This window comes from Ammodytes marinus (genome assembly GCF_949987685.1).
Source record: "Ammodytes marinus genome assembly, chromosome: 14".
NCBI classification, from domain to species: Eukaryota; Metazoa; Chordata; class Actinopteri; order Uranoscopiformes; family Ammodytidae; genus Ammodytes; species Ammodytes marinus.
The window spans coordinates 5,911,442-5,931,780 of NC_137218.1; the positions used below are offsets into that span (position 1 = coordinate 5,911,442).

General features: G+C 39.3%; 1 protein-coding gene across 1 annotated transcript in view; it reads right to left on the minus strand.

Annotated features, from left to right (window-relative positions):
• Positions 1-1,992: 1,992 nt before the first annotated feature.
• The window catches only part of doc2b (double C2-like domains, beta), a gene marked incomplete at its 3' end in the record, with an annotated part of 147,436 nt that continues 129,089 nt past the window's right edge, over positions 1,993-20,339 (minus strand). Inside the window, exons 7-10 of the mRNA XM_080041547.1 lie at positions 12,187-12,344; positions 7,320-7,401; positions 4,615-4,711; positions 1,993-2,126 (exon numbers count right to left, since the gene is read on the minus strand). Coding sequence (XP_079897673.1) covers positions 1,993-2,126; positions 4,615-4,711; positions 7,320-7,401; positions 12,187-12,344 — 471 coding nt within the window. The remainder of the gene's footprint in view (positions 2,127-4,614; positions 4,712-7,319; positions 7,402-12,186; positions 12,345-20,339) is intronic.

Below are 20,339 nucleotides of genomic sequence, written 5' to 3' on the forward strand. Positions count from 1 at the left end.
AGAAAGTCTGGGAAAGTCGAATTTTACGAGTTAAATTGCTACACATCATAAATGTTACATTATGGACATTTAAGCCGAAATTACGGCTATCAACCGCCGTCAATCTACTCTTTTTCCCCTGTGGAACTTTAAATTTTGAGCTATCTAATGCTGTTGGTGTATTTCTGGTACTTTCTTCCTGCTGACTAAATGCACTGGATCTTTCTGAGAAAAACGACTGAAGGCCTCAGTATACTTCAAACAAGATACCTGTCATTTGTTTTAACAGCTTCGAAGGGTCTCGGACAATCTGACAACAATGGCCACTTAAGCTGGGTACAGACTGACAGCATCAAAGCTTTCGGCTTTGTTCAAGAAGCAGCATGTTCGACACAGAAGGGCTATGTAAGGGCTTATTTTGCTGTAACGTCAGCTGACCTTGTGTTGACCAATCAAATATATCCATAGACACTATTATTAATTGATTTTTGAACACTGTTTACCTTGTCATTGTTGAGACAAAAGATATAATGATTGCTGCCTGATACCTTCCTAGAGTACCTGAAGTGTTTTGCAGTTTAATAAGCTTTCAAACTCACAGATGTATAACTCACACTAACTTTAATTCATCGTCTCATATACTACCTTAAAAAAACGTATTCCCACTAACTCTTAAAGCCCAAGGCAGCACTTAAACCTCTCACTCTCACTCTAGCTCTCTGTCTCTTGTCTCTTCTTTTACTTCTCACCACAAGTCCTTGTACCACGTATACGACATCAGAACATGCACTCAAGGAGAAATAGTTCATTAAGCGTCCATCCTCATTTGAATGATTTATAACATAGAGAATACAAGGACAAAATAAATCAGAGTTCTTGAAGATGGGTTGGTGAGCCAGGAATAGGAGGCTGTGATGGAAGGTTGTTTTCCATTGATTTAAGTGTTGACATTCAAAACGGGTACAAACTCTATTTTCTAATGTGACACAGCCAAGGCTAACGTTAAGGTTTGGTTCAGGCACAGAAAGTTGGGGTACAATCATGGTAGCAAATGTTTAAGTTAACAGCAGTCTCCCATGTTTTAGTCTAATCCTTTGCCAACCCATCCATCAACCCTGACCAACTCCCTCTGTGGACTTTACAGATATATTAAAACCTTCTTTGCTGTCAATGGACAAGAGACATCATTGCAACAACCACTAGGAGGTCTTTGACGCATCAACATCACAAGTAGACATTTACCGAAATGACTTAGCTTTTGTAAGATCTAGTATGTTTGAAGCATACTGAGGCCTTCACTTTTTACAGTTTTCTTTAAGGAGGTTCTGTGTTCCTTTTGACTTTTTTCTCACCAGGTCAAAATACTTAAACTAGAAAGAAACTAAAAGATATTTTTAAACCAAACTCCTTGTAGTTTGCCTGTTGGGGGGCTTTCGCTAACCAACAGTTTCACAATCGTATTAAAGTACAACATCTTAAATTCTCATAAAATAATATCTGTGGTTGAGTTGTCTTTCTTAAGCTGCTCCCATACGACCCTTAATATTCTATGTAAGCACACTGAACAGTTGGACATTTTGCTACAACCTTTGTGAGATCCTCAAACTTTTTACCACCAAGAAGACTGTGTGGAAACCATTATTTGGGACCGGCGAGTTGGTAAAATAGCAGATTTATTTGGCTGTATTGGCCCTGTTTATCTTCAATGATGATACAAGCAATCTGAGTTACGAAGCTTAAACTTCGACCCCCTAAAATCCCCACTATTAATTTTGTTGATTGAATTTCACTGTGCAACCCCTATCGTATAAATGAAAGTGTTGTCGAACACACACACAAAAAAAAACACATTTTTAAATGAGCCCTGTTTGAGAGGAAATACAGTATTTTCCCGTAGAGTTGTCACACGTGGCTGTGGGCAACACGAGGAGAATCCAGTGAAGAAGAGAGGAGTTAGGAAAATAAAGGTGGGGAATCCTATTGGTGCATATCGGGACGGCAGGAAGTGAGTCATCAGTCATTTAACGAACCGGGTAATTCATTGGTCAACGTGTGCCAGCGCTCAATTTTCTTGTCCTTGTTTTTGAGGCAGTCAAACCAGTGTTTGAGCCTCTCGCCGTTTGCATTGATACCCAGAGAAACGCCACCTAGGAAATGGGCACAAGCAAAAAGGATCAGTCACATTATAGTTTAGACATAACTATTTAAAGGTGCTCAGAGGAACGTTCAGTTTGTGTTCATTCTTGCACCCCCCTTGGACAAAAGCGGTAGTGTTTTTACTATGCAAGCTGTAGTTACTGGGTCAGCGTACCCATGACAAAGGCATTAAGAAAACCTATATTAAAATAGCATTCATTGCTCTGATGGTCTCGTTTGCTGTTACATGTAATTTATGACCATCAGAAGAAAAGTAAGAAAGTTTCAGAAATATTTAAAATTTCCTTTAAAAAGGAAAATCATGTTGAAAGGTAGAGCCAAAATAAAAAAAATAATTGTGATTTTTCTTTTTGATTTCATGACTAAGATTAACTCACTCTTGTTCGTTTATACTTTATTTCCTGCAATACGATAAATTACATATGAATGAATGTCAATATGATTTCTGGTGTAATTGTTAAGATTTTGTACATGTATGTATACATGTGTGTTAAGTGGTGTTTATTTGTGTTTGAAAAATTAAAAAATTAAAATAGAAGGATGAGTCACTTGAGAGCATGACATTTCTACTTACTGCTCTAATGACGCTAATCTATTCTTAAGGCTGAAGGGAAAAACAATCTTGGCTCAAGCTCCAATTAGTTTCCTTCTCTGAAACATTTCAACTCATCTCTCAGTCTTCATTAGCAAATTGTGTTTTCTCAAGAAAGGTAGGATAGGATTAACTTCTATTTCCAAGGTCAAGGAGGAACTTTAATGATCAAATTGCTCATTTGCATGACTTGTAAGTGGGATGGAAGACTAATTTTAAATGACGTCAAACGGCAAAGACCATTGAATTTTGAACGATAGGAAATATCCGACCTGTCCGCTTAGATCACAGTCGAAATTAGAAATATCAGTTTCATATTGTATTTATTTAATAATAATTTAAAAAATCAATACCTTTTTTTTTACTGCTTATGTCGGGATTTTAATTTTTAAATATTAATGACGTTATAGCCCCCATCATTAATTTGCATTTACTCATATATAATCAATTGAACAAATCGATATATTCTTAACTTGTGATATAAAATGCTCTCTCATTCCAGGCCCTGAGCAGGGACAGAGTGAGGAGAAGGGAGTTAAGTAGCAATAAATCTTGTAGTAGAACTTTCCCATAAGATAAGCCTAGAGGGCAAGGTGATGTATCTGGTTAGTAACAAAGGCCCTCTCATAGTTTCTCACTCAGTTCGCCAAGCTTTAGACACATTCAAGGTTCAGGAAGAGGAGGCCAGGAGGAAGAAGAAGGATGGACTTTGAAAACTGCCTGACAACGAGATCAACCAATCAATAGACATTTTCAAGATATGTTAAAGAGACTCTGCTGTAGAGAGAGGACTCACTTTCTACTTTTTCACTTTTTTGACTTTCACTTTGCTGTCTCTGCATACGCTGTCCTGTGCATTGATTCATTAAACAACACTTGAGAAATTTGAAACCTTTTTCAGACATTCTTTATTTTTTTGCCTTCCATACATCCGAACAAACGAACACGTATTTATTATAGTTGTAATACTTATGCTAAACGTGCTTTGTACAAATCCAGAAAAAAGTATTGGAATCAGGCCACTTGAGGTATGCAGTGTAAATATGGCGTTAGGTATGACATGCTTCAATTGACGGTGCATGATGGCAGGCAAGATCCCAACACGGCTCAGTGCTTGTTTGTTTACCCGCCTCCAGCCTTTAGAAAATGACTTGGCAGATGGCAGACGACAGGCCCAGCTGGACAGAAGGCCAGTGGTGATGCTGATGCTGATACATATCGGGGTCTATTCACACCAGCGTCATCTCTGATCAAACCAGAGCTGGCCTCGAGCTGGTTCACGGGAGAGTGAATTTCTTCCCTTATATTAATAAAAAGGCTTTTTCACAGATGAAAAAAAGTAGCTTTGAAAAAATAATTTAAAACTTTTTGATGAAAAAAACGCAAGGAAGGAAAATGAATGAACTTGGAAAAATTGTTCTACATTTTTTCCCCACAAGTTTTTCTTTAAACAATTTAGCTCAGAGTCCTCACTTGCACTCTAATGTTTTGGGACCACAATGGAAATAAGCCTTCGGGCTGTTTTGTGTTATCACTGGCTATTTTAATGAATGACACAGAGTGCTGTTCATATTTTATATCAAATAGTCAAATAAAATCATTCATTCATTCATGCATAAGAGTGGGGGTAGAACCTACTACTATAACGATATTTCTCTGAAACCAAGATGATCAGTATTACTGCAGCAATGAATACAAGGTTTCATATCCAAAACATAAAATAACAACACTTAATGTACATTATGGAAGGGCTAGCCATGATGCTGCCATGCCGTTAATGTGGGCCTGGGGGAACATATGGCCTAATTCTGATGGGGTGAAAAATCTCATAGAAATTAGTGGAACATATGGATGACCCCCCTGTTTTTACTGTAACCTTCGCTTACCTATGAAATCGTTGGACTTTCCGATGTCGTAGTCCCACACGGTCACCTCGAGCGTCTTCTTGGTGAGGTCTGCATATTTTATATCGTAACAGAACTCCTACAGAAGACACAAACAGCAAAAAATAAAAGCTCTGGACGGTAGCTCCTTTAAAAATCATATCTTTTTAAAAATCATATCTTTTCAAATCATCACAAAGTATGACACAGGAAAAAGAACACGTTGAATAAGAGTCAATTCTGTCTCAACCACCTTCCCAACAAAACAGTCCTCGGCACGGTGTTTTGCGTTTGCATAATCATCATTACATACCTGAATGCAACTGACACTTTGTCTCATTTTCTGGTGAAATTGATTCACATAGTTCTCAGCGCCTCATTGGGTTTTAATTTGTGTGTGTGTGTGTGTGTGTGTGTGTGTGTTGTGCCTAACATGTTTTTCTCCCTCTCATGCAGGGTCTCATTACCAGCAGTCAGACACTCAGCCAGTCCCATTCGTTCCGGACACTTTCAGTATAATACAAGTGTCTGAATTGACTTGATTAGAGCCGAAGCCAGAATTCTAAGCGAGACACAACAGGCAAAAACATTATAAAAAATTCAAGCACTAGTCAATTTGAGATTTTTGGCTATTTTGCTTCAATGACATGTCTTCTTTCATACTAGTATAAATAAAAGGTCCAAAATGTAGATTTAGGTTTTCATTTAACTAAACCTTGTCTGTTTGTGTCTGTATAAATATACTCACTAATATGTTGTGGAAACTGAATGCTTTTTTTTATTCTGGCTTCATCCAACAACGAGATTATTGTTTTTTTTAAAGGTATGCAAATGTAACCACTACCCTATAGTCAGATATGGCCAAATTGGCATTGAAACATAAAAAAAAGTTGCAATACAGGTAATCAATTGACAAAATGTCATGAATATATCAATGCTTTTTACCCTATTAGCCTGCAGTGTCTCACCTTACAATGTAAATAAATACTGGTTGCTGTAACAAGAATGACAGCATAACCAATACAGCAACCTGCCCCCATGTAATCAATTTGCACAGTGTGTAAAGCAAGAGCGGCGTCCATTTAGCAATTCCATCCATAGGTCATTCAGGGCTGCGGCTCCACCTCCTAGAAATCAATGTCTGGATTGGGAGGGAGACCCTTGACAGAAAGGCCAAGAGGTGATGGAAGGATTCGGGTGCAAAGAATGTCAGTGGAAATGTCAAGTCTCTGGCCCGCGTGTGTGTGTCTGTGTGTGTGTGTGTGTGTGTGTGTGTGTGGCCGTCTGCTCACTTCCGAGCCAATGCAACCCATGTGCCATGAATTCAGCATTAAAAACATGTCTGGAATACTTCCTGAAAACATGGCGGTGTCTCAAGAGTATCTGGTGAAGCGTAATGAATTTAAAGCAGGAGTCAGTGATTTAAAACACGGCCTAGGCTCTCTTAACGGGAATGTTCCTAGCTACGTTGGGCCCCCTTTGTTTACATACCAGTTTACAGAGCCTAGACTGCGTATTAACACCAGATTCTTTTTGAGCATTGAAGGGACCGGTAGCAGATCATGAGGAGATATTCACTGATGTTGACAAAAAGCAATTTTGACAACAACCGTTCTCCAGAATCACTGACTCCACCTTTAACAGTATAATCATATTGGGTTCAAATGAGGTACTGCTTTGGCTCAGTTTGGAAGAAAATAACGGCTGATTACTAGTTTTGTATTCCACCATTCTGAATCGACGCATTGTATCAGCACAGGATATGCTAATTCACTTTCTGGCCACCGCTACTAGGAAACAAGCTGTAAACACAACATCGGCATATTATTACTGTATAATGTGGATTTGGCGTTGGAAAACTGTCGCCTATTTACACATACAGTGGATGTAGAGCAATGTAAGAATCTGTGTGTTGTGTATTCCTGGCCACCTGACCTGGCTATTATTCTGAAAATGGCTGCCAGCTGCTGTATTGATTTCTCATTCACATAGCATGTGTAGTCAGTTTTCCCATTGTTAATTCAAAGTGACTGTTTGCTTTTGCTTTAAAGGTACAGTGTGTTGTATCAGAGTGTTTAGCCACATCTAGTGGTGAGATTCTAGATTGCAACGCTCCCCCCATTTTGGAGAATTTACAGAAGCTACGGTGGCCTTCAAGGACCAGAATCTAGTTATTAAAGATGGCATCATCCACCACTGCCTCAAGTCTTTCCACAATATCAAGTGATGAGGTGGAGATGTGTCTAGTTATTTATTCTATAGTACTTCTTCTTCTTGGTCTTCCAACAGGTGCATTTCCCCAGGACACCCACTATGTATAAAAAAGGACCTGACTGAGGAAATATTTTTGAAAGAAATCAAGCAGTGCAGTTTTATTTTGAGGCCGTTGCATTCTTGATGGGAGTATCAGTGCTGCCAAAAATACGCCGAGGTAATAATTTTGTCTGAGAATGACTCTTGTACCCTATTCCACCTACATTCACAGACATGTCATGGCGCTTCCACAAAAAGTCATAGAGGGGTTGAACGAAGAAAAATGTTCCTCTTCGAAAATGTGACAGCTGTGCCCTCTCAGAATGGCTCTCGGAGGTCCCGGGGTTAGAGAGTTTTTGCTCAGCAGTAGCAGATATACACACAGGTAAAAGAGAAATAGACAAAATAAAATAATAATATTGGAGCGGGAAGATGCAATAACAGTGGTTTTGTACCTCGTTGAACTCTGGATTGAGCGTTTTCTTTTTCACAGCAGTCTTGTGCTTTGACTTTTTGTTCTCGTCCGGCTTCAGGTACCTGTGGAGGAGAGCAGAGGAGGGGGATAGGAGGAAAACAGTTTATGTAAGGCAAGGCAAGGCAAGGCAAGGCAAGGCAAGGCAAGGCAAGTTTATTTATATAGCACAAGGCCATTCAAAGTGCTTTACAGGGGCAGAACATACATCAAGATTATACATTAGAAATTGCATTTAACAGGTCGTAAAAACAAAGAAAATACATCAAGATTCAAGATGAGACATTCAACATTTAGACAGTGAGGTAGAGTTGCTGAAAACAAAAAGTATAACATGAAAAGTGTGTAGGTATGAATATGAAGGGAGACACATTACCTTACAAATGTGTTGTTGGGTGAACTACAATATAGAAAATCAACTGCATAGATCAGTGAAAATAGTTCAGATGGCGATTTAGAAGGATGAAATAGAAATGAGTTTGTCCAGTTTAAGTATCTTTTGCAGAGTATTCCAGTCAGTGGCAGATTGAAACGATGCAAGACCAGAGTCAGCTATGGTTTTGGGAATACTTAATTAAATATAAAGTGAAGACCTGGGTAATGTATTTGACGTACATTGTCTGCAGCAGGCTACATAAGTAAGTATAAGTGATGTAAATGCTCACATACTTTACATTGTAAAAGCTTCAGTCTGTACATTTCCATCCTCCAGAGGGTGCTGTGGTACTGCCCTATATATTAAACCTGACAACAACACTAATTTACATTCACCACACTGCATTACATTACTCCATTATCCACCTTTAATAGACTTTACCGGTGTTTTTATTAAAGACATTCATTTCAAGTTATGCTGTTGTGCTTTCAGCTCTATATGAAACTACTTTTCTCTGCCAAGATTAATGTCCAATACATTGTTATTTTAACAATTTCTTTTTAGTGTCTTTTTTGATGAGATTACAGATGTGAAGATATCTCATAATAATCGATATTCCCGCTGCACCACACAGCTGTGTCTTTCTCAAGTCTTGGCAAAAATGAAGTTTTATGAGTTTGTTCTGGTAGAATTTCATAATCTTTACAGTTTTTCATAGGATATATTGTCACTTGTGTTCCTTTTAAGGTGGGTAAAATGGGTCATACTTAACTTGGTTTACAATGAATTATGTACACATAAAACTACTTCTGTCTGATGCATTAGTTGGTAATACATCCTACTTTTAAATTTTTTTAATTGGCGTCAAATTGTATTAAGTTGGGGTCTTTCTAATATTTCGTCTACCCATATTCATATGAATGCTATTGGATATCTCTCTATAAGGCATTGAGATCCAACAGCACTAGAAACTACAGCCTTCGGAAGGACCATGAATTGAAAAAAAGTTTTAAACGGATTTTAAACTTGAAAGAAGGGATGTATTGAAAGACTGTTATGTTAGACTGTATTCACTGTGTTTGGATGTACGTAAGTAGATGTTGCTATGCCGATGTTTTGTTGGTGTTCCCAGAAATGTTACATTGCGGTTATCAGTTTCAGTTTGCATTCACTGCAGTCCATGAGTCATTGGTAAACACAGATTGTATAGTCCCCCTGTTGCTCTATGTGCAGGTGTGTGTGTGTGTGTGTGTGTGTGTGTGTGTGTGTGTGTGTGTGTGTGTGAAGGTTGGACCTTTGCATCTGTTCTGCCTTCATAAATGATGCAACATGCATTGAGTATCGACTGAAATTGTTGTTGATTAGGATATTGCAGCAAACTTAATTGTGGTCACGAAATGGAGGTGCTGAGTCTGACCCCCAGCCAGAACAAGCTCAGAAGGAAAGTTTGGTTTGAAACAAATAATAATTGCATAATTGGCACATGCATTCTAAAGCTATAGTGTGTAACTTCCTTTGCCCTATGGAATTCTGAGTAATAACAACAACACTGTCGGATCATCTACATAACGTAAGCCTCTGGTGATTGCACATGGATTTTATGCCTGCTGCCATACTGAGAAATATAGTTTCGTGGAGCTGATAGGCTTAATCAACTTTGTGTCAAGTCACTTGGCGATGGCTTGAATGTAACCGACATTCATTTATATGAAAAAGTTACACACTATAGCTTTAAGAACCATTAAACTCGAGCAAACCATTTACATTTCAGATGACAGCTTTGACTTGATACGTCAGATAGACACTTGCTAGACATAACTTGTCGAGAAATCACACAGTATACATTTCCTTATTCCCCTCTCACACGATTCTTCTCTGTAAACCCATTATCTTTCCGAGTGTCCTTCAAGCCTTCAGGGGGATTTTTTTCTCAACCTCAAACTGTTGGAGAAACTGTTGCCAGCCCCCTCTGCTTTGAAGAAAACAAGCCGTGCTTTTGTTCTGGAGATGTACACAGCAACAGCAGCAGCCGAGTTGAAAATTAATTGCACTTTCATTGCTCAGGCAGATGAAAGACTTGGGAAATGTTGGGGCGTGATAAATAGGTCTCTGCCTCAAATTGCAGCCCTGCGGATTGGCCTCTTGTGCGGTGTGTCTTTCATGCTGCTCATAATCACAGGTAGTCGGCCTATTTTCTGCTTTATACGTTAGTGCTGCCGGCTAATCTATTAAGGCACCTCTACAGCACACTTTATATCAACTATAAATAGCTTTGTAGTGACGAGCAACTGCTGCTTTGAGGAGAAATGTGTGTGGAGAAGGAAGAAGTCAAATCAACAGGTGACTTCAAAAAGGTGCAGTCGGAGATTCTGGAGAACGCTTGATGACAAAATCACTTTTTGATCTGCTTTCTTGGTCTGTACTGTGTGTGTGCGCAGAAAAAAAATCTAGTGTTAATAAACAGCCTAGGCTCTGTAAACAGGCATTTTGTTAGTTACAATGGGCCCCTTTTCTTTACATACCATTTTGTTTGCATACCAGTTTACAGAGCCTAGGCTGTGTATTAACCCTGGATTGTTTTTCACTGCACACACAGTACTGACGGCGGGTAGCGGATCAGGACGGGATATTCACTGATTTTACAAAAAACTAAATGTAGACAACAAGCATTCTCCAGAATCAATGACTCCACCTTTTAAGTGAAGCAGCAAGTGCATTGACAATTCCTTGTTTCGTAGTATATACATTCAGATTTTCAGTAGGTTTAACGATGGCGAGGACACTTCTGCTCCACAGTATCTTGACAACTGAAAGCCAATTTGTCATGAAATTCGGTGTGAGTATTCATGAGGCCCATAGAAAGATTCTTTATTAACACCCTGACTTTTTCCTTAAGTACACACATAGTTAGATTTAGTCCCTGACCAACAGTTTGGTGAATGGCAATGAAAACATGAATTTAGTTAAAGATTTGAAGTTAAACTAAATGTATTGTCAACACTTTACATTATCTGAAAGATTAAAGCTACAGTGCGAAACTTTTTCATATAAATGAATGTCGGTTACATTACAAGCCATCGCCAAACAAGTTGACACAATGTTGACACAATGTTGATTAAGCCTATCAGCTCCACAAAACTCTCTCTGTATTTCTCAGTATGGCAGAGTTTACAAACTGGTGTCGCTCCCTGACACTGGCACAGGAGCTTAGAAAGTGCCCAAGAAATGTTTCAGTTGTTGCTACTTCTGCTAAGAAAAAACCTGGACGTACAGCATAAGGTATGAAATCCACGCACAATCACTTAAAGGAATACTTCACCCATACGGAACCAGCGTTCTATCATTATAAAATCACTATTATAATATAATGAATGAGGTTTTTCTTTCCTCAGTCTTCCCTCAGTCTTCCCTTGGCCCAGCTGTCCTGTTAATCCTGACCCTTACTGTGATGTCACAAGAAGGAAAATGTAGGGTTAGACAGTGAGACCATAAAACACTCTTTCTGCCTTTTCTCAGGCTAGGATGATCCGATTTCAATTTGTTTTGCACATTTATACTACATAGGATCTCAGAGTTCAATACACCTTCATATTCCAACCGTTGAAGTAAGTCTTTAAGGTTTAACTCATGTAGATGCACCGAATATGTTGTTGTAATTATCAGAATCAATCAGAATTCCTCTCGCGACAAAAGTTACGCACTATAGCTTTAAGATAAGGGATCAATTCGATTCAAAGAGTTGAACTGACATGCTTACGGTATGTACTGCAATTCAAACCACTTTAGTATGGAGGCCCAGAGTGTTCAAAAGAAGATAAAAAAATACATTATGATAATTTTTCATGGCTTTGTCTATCATTTTTATTGGCCTTAATAACATCCCACTCACCAAGGTAATTTGTTAAAAGAGATGGGAATGAAGCGACAGTGTTAAAAGCCTGACCATCAAACAGGTTGTAAACAAGCTGACAGTTTATCCTGATTGTCTAAACCTCTTTAATTGGAGGTAAAACTAAGAGTGAGTGCACCCAAAGTGTCTGTAATAATCCCTTATTGCACAATAAAACCGTGCACAGACACAACTAAAAGAAGGTACAGCAGTAAGCTAGAGATTCCAAGTTGGATTTTAAATAACGATAGATTTTTTACGACGGATAGTTTGTCTTCCCTTCCAAAAAAGTTTGGCGAACACTAGAATTTGATTGTCTGTCTGCTGCGTTCTTTTCCCCCCATGATATTTCTTTATAGCGATGTCTGAGTGTTCCCAGATACCATTGATTAGTTTAAGTTTAGTTACTAAATTTATTGAACATTTTAAAATAATACAAACACAAAATAAAACCAATGAGCAATAAAAAAAGGAAATAGATTAGATTCAGATTGTGCTTTGAAATCATACCACCTTAAATAGTTGACTACAGCTTATGCTCAAGTGTCTGTTTAGGTGTATTTGTATGTGTTTTCATACACTCACAGTTTGACGTAGGGGTCAGAAAAGCCGTTGGCGTCCATGGCGGCCAGGTGAGCACAGCGGATGATGCCCACCACCAGGTTAGACTTCAGGGTGTTGTACCTCAGAGAGATCATGATGCGTCCTCGCTCCTCCAGGGACTTGTCTTCTGTTTTGTTGACCTGCAGTAGGATCATTTTATTTTTTTTAAATTCTGTTCTTTAATTCCAGGGCATATATATAGATAGATAGATAGATAGATAGATAGATAGATAGATAGATAGATAGATAGATAGATAGATAGATAGATAGATAGATAGATAGATAGATATCTATCCCTTTTCCCGTTGGGGAAATTCAGGTATCCAATATAGCCCATGTACACAGTTAACAGGCAGTACAATTGGCCAATAATAAAATGGACAAACAATAAATGTCAGTAAAATAAGTCAATAAAAAAAAATAGCATTAGCAACACACAATAAATTGCATATATAAATGATTTTCTCCTGTTAAGTATTTTGAGAAAGTCAATATAATAAAAAGTCTACAGCGACTGACTACAACACTGCTTGGCTTCTTGGCAGTTGTGTTTCCTGAAAATCAGCCAACACTGATGGGCTGATTGATGCCATCTCCGCTGGTAGATGGCGCAGTAATAGGCTAATCAAGATTCATTTGACGGGTTCTTTTAGAGACAAGATAAACACCTCAGCTGACACGTGGACTGTGTGTGTGCCAAGAGTGTGTCTGTTTCCATTCCAAACATCACACCAGGTTTAAAAAGCTGGTGATGAGCACAATGTTCATTAAGAGAACCAAACCTTCACGCCCTGCCAAATGAAGTCCAAAACTTTTGTCTGTTTGGATGATTTGATAGTAACCTATGACAAGGCGGAGATGGCCGATGCACAGGCGGAGGGAGCGGAGATTGCCGAAGCACACACACTCAAGTGTTGACAGGACGTGCTGGATCGCCAAAATAAGAGAAAGAGCTTCCCGAAACCTCGTGTCAGGTTGCTCTATAGCAGTGTAAAACAAGAAATTAAGACCAGAAAAGTAGTATAATAGGTCCTCTTTAAGACATTTGTCTGTTCAAAAATCAACCTCTAAAACAATGATTGTCAACTGGTGGGTTGCGTCCCAAAGGTGGGTCGCGGGGCCATTGAGTGGGTCACAGATGTATTTGTGAAACCTTGAGGAAAGAACTTGAATGTCAACGTTTTCAACCATTTAAAATTGGCAACCCTTGGTTTTAACTCCAATGGTAAGTTGATAGAACAATCCCATATCTGCTCATTGTTCATCACAAAAATTGCAGTTCTACCTCCAGCTTCCAGAACCAAGCCCATTTCCCTGCCTTAAAGTAACCATATAATCAACTCTCAATCAATCTAGTCTGTTCTTGCTTAATGGTTAGTGGCGAACGAGCAGTTACCGAACATTCCTCATACTCTTAACATATAAGTCAGGTTGTCTTTTCCTTTCCTGTATTCTTTCACCGTTCCACAGGGCACTTCAAGCTCTCCGGGGGAGAAAAATACATACTTGAATGTATGACCTTTTACGGAAATGCAGGCCTAAAGAGCTTCACCGCTATGCGCAATGACTTCCAAATGCAATTTACTAGCTATATACTCCCACTGCTGCTGCTGATTGCGAGAATATGCACAGGGCTTTCCCGTACATCATCATTTTTTTCTTCTTTACCACATACACAGTATTAGACCATCCATATCAGCAAATGCACAGAGGCTTAACAACTTCGGCTTTATGAAGAGACACTTAAAAGTGCAGGGAACAGTTGAAATGTGGGCTTTGGGGACACAGGACACAAATTGATGTGGGCTTTCAATTTGGTTTCTGCCATTTTCAAATTGATATTCATTAGTTTTCTCTCATCTCATTCAGCTTTCGGTCTCCTTTTATTGCAAGGCGCGAGTTACTTCACACTGGAAAAAGCTATTAAGTTAAACTTTATACATTTATAGTTTTAGAAAAGGGATTTGTTCGTTGTTTTTCTTCTGTATTATAAAGAAACAAGAACATAGAAACAATTTGACAGTGTGAGTGGGTTCGCTTGTAGACATTAACGTACCAACATGGAGCTTTACAATGAGTTCAAGTTCATTGATTAGCTGTCTGGCCTGAACTTGACTATTCTTGTTCACTCTCTTACCACTCTCGTCTTGTTAATTCAGCCAGAGCAAGTACCCAATTTCAGTGAAATAGCCTACACTTACTTTTTCCACTTTTGCTCGGCAGCAAACCAAAGAAGAATACCTAAAAAAAAAAGAAGCTTTTTGTTGCAACCTTTACAACTTTGTAATGGCTTGGTAAAAATACATTTCTCTTTGGAGTTAAAAGCCCAAAACAATTTGTCTCGTTGACAAATAATTCTGCCAAAAAGTTCTAGGCATTGTAAGGATTGTACTGTTAGTAGATTGTAATCAAAAAATATATATTATTTAAATGAAAGCACCTCTTTCAGATATCATCCCCTTACAAGTTTCAAGCACAACATCCTCAATATTCAGAAACTGTATAAGAATAATAAAATAAAGTAGAAAAACAGAGGAAGAAAAGTCTCTGCAGACACAGATTTGTGTGTGTGTGTGTGTGTGTGTGTGTGTGTGTGTGGGAGAAAAGCGCTCAACAATCTGTCCACCAGTGTCCACAGCAGGACAGTAATCAGATATCTCGGGGGAAGTGACTCTCTCTCTACATGAATCACAGATGACTTTTACAAGATGTCTCCCTTTGAAGCTGTGGACTGGGCGTCAGTTTACTGTTGTCATGTCAACATGTTTTGGTTCCATCACGCCATAAGTCCGATGGCCCATTATTTTCGACAGCTCAATAGTCCGACATATTTTCTACTAGACTGACGTTCTGTTATCCGGAAAATAAGAACCTTTAGTTGGATTTGGATTTTTTGGAGAGAGAGAGAGAGAGAGAGAGAGAGAGAGAGAGAGAGAGAGAGAGAGAGAGAGAGAGAGAGAGAGAGAGAGAGAGAGAGAGAGAGAGAGAGAGACACAGACAGACAGACAGACAGACAGACAGACAGACAGACAGACAGACAGACAGACAGACAGACAGACAGACAGACAGAGAGAGAGAGACAGACAGACAGACAGACAGACAGACAGACAGACAGACAGACAGACAGACAGACAGACAGACAGACAGACAGACAGACAGACAGAGACTTTTTACAGGATAACCAATGGTCTTTCAAAAAACAATGCAAAAAAATCATTGAAAACGCTGACATAAGGCCAGGCCAGAAGATGTAAAGAACAATTGCCAATGCACACATTGAATTCCTGATGCCAGCTTTCGCAAAACCTCTACAATACAGAAAATACAAATAAGTTTTTCAAAATTATCAGTTCTCAAAACGCTCTGGTTTTAATGTGTGTGTGTGTGGGCAAAATGTATCTCAAAGACAGTAAGAAAAGTCTCTCTAGACACAGATTTCAGTGTGTGTGTGAGTGAGAAAGCGCTCAACAATCTGAAAGATATATGAAAATACCCTTGTTACACTATTACTATTGGTGGACACGGCCTTACTGTCAAATCCATTTAGTCCTGTCTCTTTTCCCACCGTTAATCCATATTTAGAACGTCCCACAGTTGTCTCTCTAGCTCTCTGTCTCCTTTAACAAGATGCACTCTGGGAAGACCGTGTCAAACCGAGATGCTGACAGGAATACTAGAGTATCAAGACTATATGTACAAACCTCAGGCTGCCCTAGATGATTACAAGGTCTGCATACCTGACAAGTGCAGACATCTTAACTGCGCCTACTATATTTTCTTTACTGTTACAAACAAACTCACTCACGAACGCACGCACTCACTCACTCACTCACTCACTCACTCACTCACTCACTCACTCACTCACTCACTCACTCACTCACTCACTCACTCACTCACTCACTCACTCACTCACTCACTCACTCACTCACTCACTCACTCACTCACTCACTCACTCACTCACTCACTCAGGCACATACACACACAACATCCATTCACCCTGGCTATGGAGCGGTCGATCGCTCACTAACAGGTTTTTAAGATGGGGATATGTACCAACAAATTGACACATTTAAAACGGACTCTACGACCAAATCACATCATTAATCAAAGATAAAAACATACTAATTGTCCGGGACTTAATGGTCTCAGCATCCTTCTTCCTCTTTCCATCAATCTACTCAAACATAAAATCAACTTACGTACACACACAACACTGCTGTGCGGCCGCTGTTTGCTTAACGTTCTCCGGCTAATTGTACCATTGCCTCTGGGGAAAACTCAATTAAGATTGGCCAGAGGATGTGCATTAATTGAATATAACGCACGGAATAACCGGACACCTCCGTCCGACGTGCCTGTCTGAACATCAGTCTAAATGAATGTAGCTGCAGAAGATGAATTATCGAGTGAGATATATATATAATGTACATTGCTTGCTCTCTCCTTGTGTCATTGTTGTTTCACTCCATAGACTGGCAACATAGCAAAGATGTTTATTTAATTTTTATTTCACCTTTTATTTCTAAAGGCAAGTCATTCAAGGTGCTAAGACAAACTTTTAAATATTTCAACAGTCTAATTATTCCTGTGATGACCATACATGACATGTACCAGCAAACAAGACCATCAGTGCAAAGAATGTTTTTTTTATATAGTTTTTCTTAATGCCTTTGTCACGGGTTACGGTCGCTCACCCACGAACAACAGCTGGCGTGGTAAAAACAGTACCGCTTTTGTCCAAAGGGGAGTACAAGAAATAACACAAACTGAAAGTTCCTCGTAGCACCTTCTTTAAATACCAAACTAAAATTTGCAATTCCAAAACACAGACAGCAGTAAAGCAGGTATAACAGGATAAGTGCGCAGGTACACATGGTCTAATACTAAGGGAAAAACTTTGAAAATGTGTTGCGTTGTTGGGGATGTAGAAAAGCACCATAGCACAATAATACTGTTTTCTAAGAAGTGTACTGACTGCTATTACTGTCTCCTTTCAGGGGGGTTACCAGGGAAACAGAGATATTACCTGGCGAAAAAGGTCAGGTGTTATCCCAGGATAAAGGCTGAGTTTCCTCTACACTGGTGTGTCCAGGTTGTTCAGCGCATTAATCAATATCAGTGGAACAACCTTAATAACCTGCCATAAGTGTTTCCCGCTGTATGACTATATATCTCCATATTAAAGTTGTATAATGCGTTGAAAAACATGCTTAGAGGAACACAGGGTCTTTTTCTGTGCCACATGTCATTAGCCAAGTCGTTTGTAACAATGCGTGGGCAGTAAAGGATCAGGATATGAGGCGGTTAAATAATGTTTGTATATATAACAGGAAGCCGGGGACAGAAGACATCTCCTGTCAATGTCCTGGTATAGAAGAAGCTCCTTTAGATCAACACCTCACAGAGAACAGTGGGGCGCTGACTATTGGGCTGATGCTAAAGAGAACAGGACATGGATTTCAGTCTGCACACTCACAAGATGGAGACTGATAAATGAATTTCCGTTACATTCAAGCCATCGCCAAATGAGTTGACACAAAGTTGATTAAGTCTATCAGCTCCACAAACCTCTCTCTGTGTTTCTCAGTATGACAGCGTTTACAAACTGGTGTTTTAAGCTCATTAATTTGGTTTTATAGCCCGAAAGTTTGCAAGTTGGTTCACTCTCAAGGTTCTAATCAGCATTATTTTTGACAGAAACTCTCTAAAACTCACTTTAACTGCAGCAAACAGCGCACAGTCACAGTTAGCAACTAGGTAGGGAAACAATATAGCATTTAGAAGCTAATTTGCAAAAAATCTACTTCATTCGTAGTTGGTGGTGACCAAAAACAGAGATTGAACGAGAGTGATTACTGGACGTCCAACATTCACCAGGTGGCCAGAAAGACTGGACAAACTCCATGATGAAAGCTTACATCTTTCTGTCACTGCTGGATTGAAAAACAGGAAAGTGTTTGGTTACAGTTTTTTGACACATAAACGGTCACAAGGACATGGTGTGTTTTCTGTTTACAACTTCTTCCCCAAAAAATTGCAGGATGATTGTACAAATTGCTTTTTTATTGGTCTCTTGTCTAGTGAGAGAGAAATGGATCCCGCACTGGCTTCCTGCCATATTTAATGGGGCATACCATATCTAGCTAAGGTCTTAAGAAGAAGAAAATATGATAGAAATATTATCTGGAAGCTCCTGGGGGTCATCAGTATAATTGGGTGTCATCCTCTGGGCACATTGAATGTCCATATACTTTCATTACTTGTCAAGATATCTACGGAGCAAAAGTTATTGTATGGTTTGACCTCAGGCCCCACTAATGTCCCTTAACCTCTATATGAGCGCCATCTCTAACAATTCATCACAGTAGCAATGTTAGTGTTGGTGCCAAGACCAATCAACAACAGTTAAATATTAGTTTATAAGCACCATAATAGGACTAATTGAAATTCCAAAACAGGAACTAAACAGTAATTTTTCATAATGGCAAAAGACTGAGCGCCAAATTTGTGGGTCGTTTCTTACAGTTAAGCCTTTCAGTGTCCAGTTTAGCTGAGGGAATTGAGACATGTATTGCACAGAGACACTGATCTAAGATTTATTGCCAGATAAGGCTGCGGGCTCTTACACTGTTCAAGCCCAACTGCTTTCTACTGTTGCCGATGCTAAGGGCAGAAGTAGAGTTAAGCTTGTATGAAGGATAGAATGGGTAAATTGGTTAATGTTAGAAAAGACATTTTCCCAGGTACCTAGAGATTACTAAAACCTACATAACCTATGGTGGTAACTGTCTTTGCTGATAGAATTGGAAGTTCATTTGTAGTGGAAGGATGCTTCAATTCCCTCTGGCATCAAGAGTTAAGGCTAAGGGCTAGATGGCCCCTCCAAACGGAGATTGTCTGTCTAGTCCCACACTCCAAACCAAGGGCTATGAGAAATCTCCCATAACGCTCAGAAAGGGGGAGAGTGAGAAAAGGAGAGATTGTTATTTTTTTAAATATTTCGGCAGTCTCTAGGCACACCGTGGACCCATGGATATGTTAGAACACATTTAAAAAGTGCATTTAGCATAATATGTGACCTTTAACTGGCTGCCTTGTTTATGAGCTAGATGAGCTAGTCAAAATGTTTGCAACATCAAGCCCAACACCATCAATTGCCACAAATACATAAAGATGTAAAATTATGATAACCACCATCATATTATCTTAGTTTTGCCGTTTATGTTCTTGTCATGATGCCGTTTCAATGTATCCATCACTACATTACCCAGGGTTCACAGTTATCTTGTCATCAGTAAATCACCCAAATCAATCAAGGGGAAAAAGTGTATTAATTCAGTTTTTATTCTTTCATCTATAGTTGTTCGGCTTTTCTTTAACTATATCTCTACCGAATGACAGATCCATTCCACAGGCTAACTTCTGCCTGACTTTGTTTATGAGCTGGATGAGGCAGTCAAAGGGCTACACACTGTCAAGCCCCAAAAACCATCAATAACAGGAACTACTACCCGCTGGATGACATGATTAAATGGCCGGAGCCTCTCGACTCCCGGGCAAAGCAAACAACATCCTGTGTTCAGACTCCACTCCTTATTAGCTGCTTGAAGAGAAAGCAAAAGCAGAAAAAAAAGCTTTTTTACTCCTCGAGCTCTTCCGTTCTGTAACCAGAGATTTTCATAGCTCCACTTTGACTTCAAGTATTTCTCGATGTGAAAATAGCCCAAGTGTCCTTTTGCTCCCTGTTGCTAGGGGTTTCGACATACAGGTGTACCAGTGGAATAGTCAAATTCAAGCCCAAGTGAATGTTATTTTTGAAAGGCATTTGCAGTGCATTTTATTTACTATGAAGGGCATACACACACGCGCACACACACACGCACACACACACACACACACACGCGCACACGCACAAGCACACACTCCACCTGGTAGCAATCATAATTAACTTTTAGCCTAGTAAGCCTGCAATCATGTACTTGAAACTCAATACCTATATGTGAGCAAACATTATGATTAAAGGGCTAACGTTATAAGTTGCAATCTTCAATCGTTAGCCTGCCTGACATTTGCTTCTTGACAATTGGGACACGTTGCTGATGCCAACCAAATTGCTGCATTGGTGATGGGAGAAG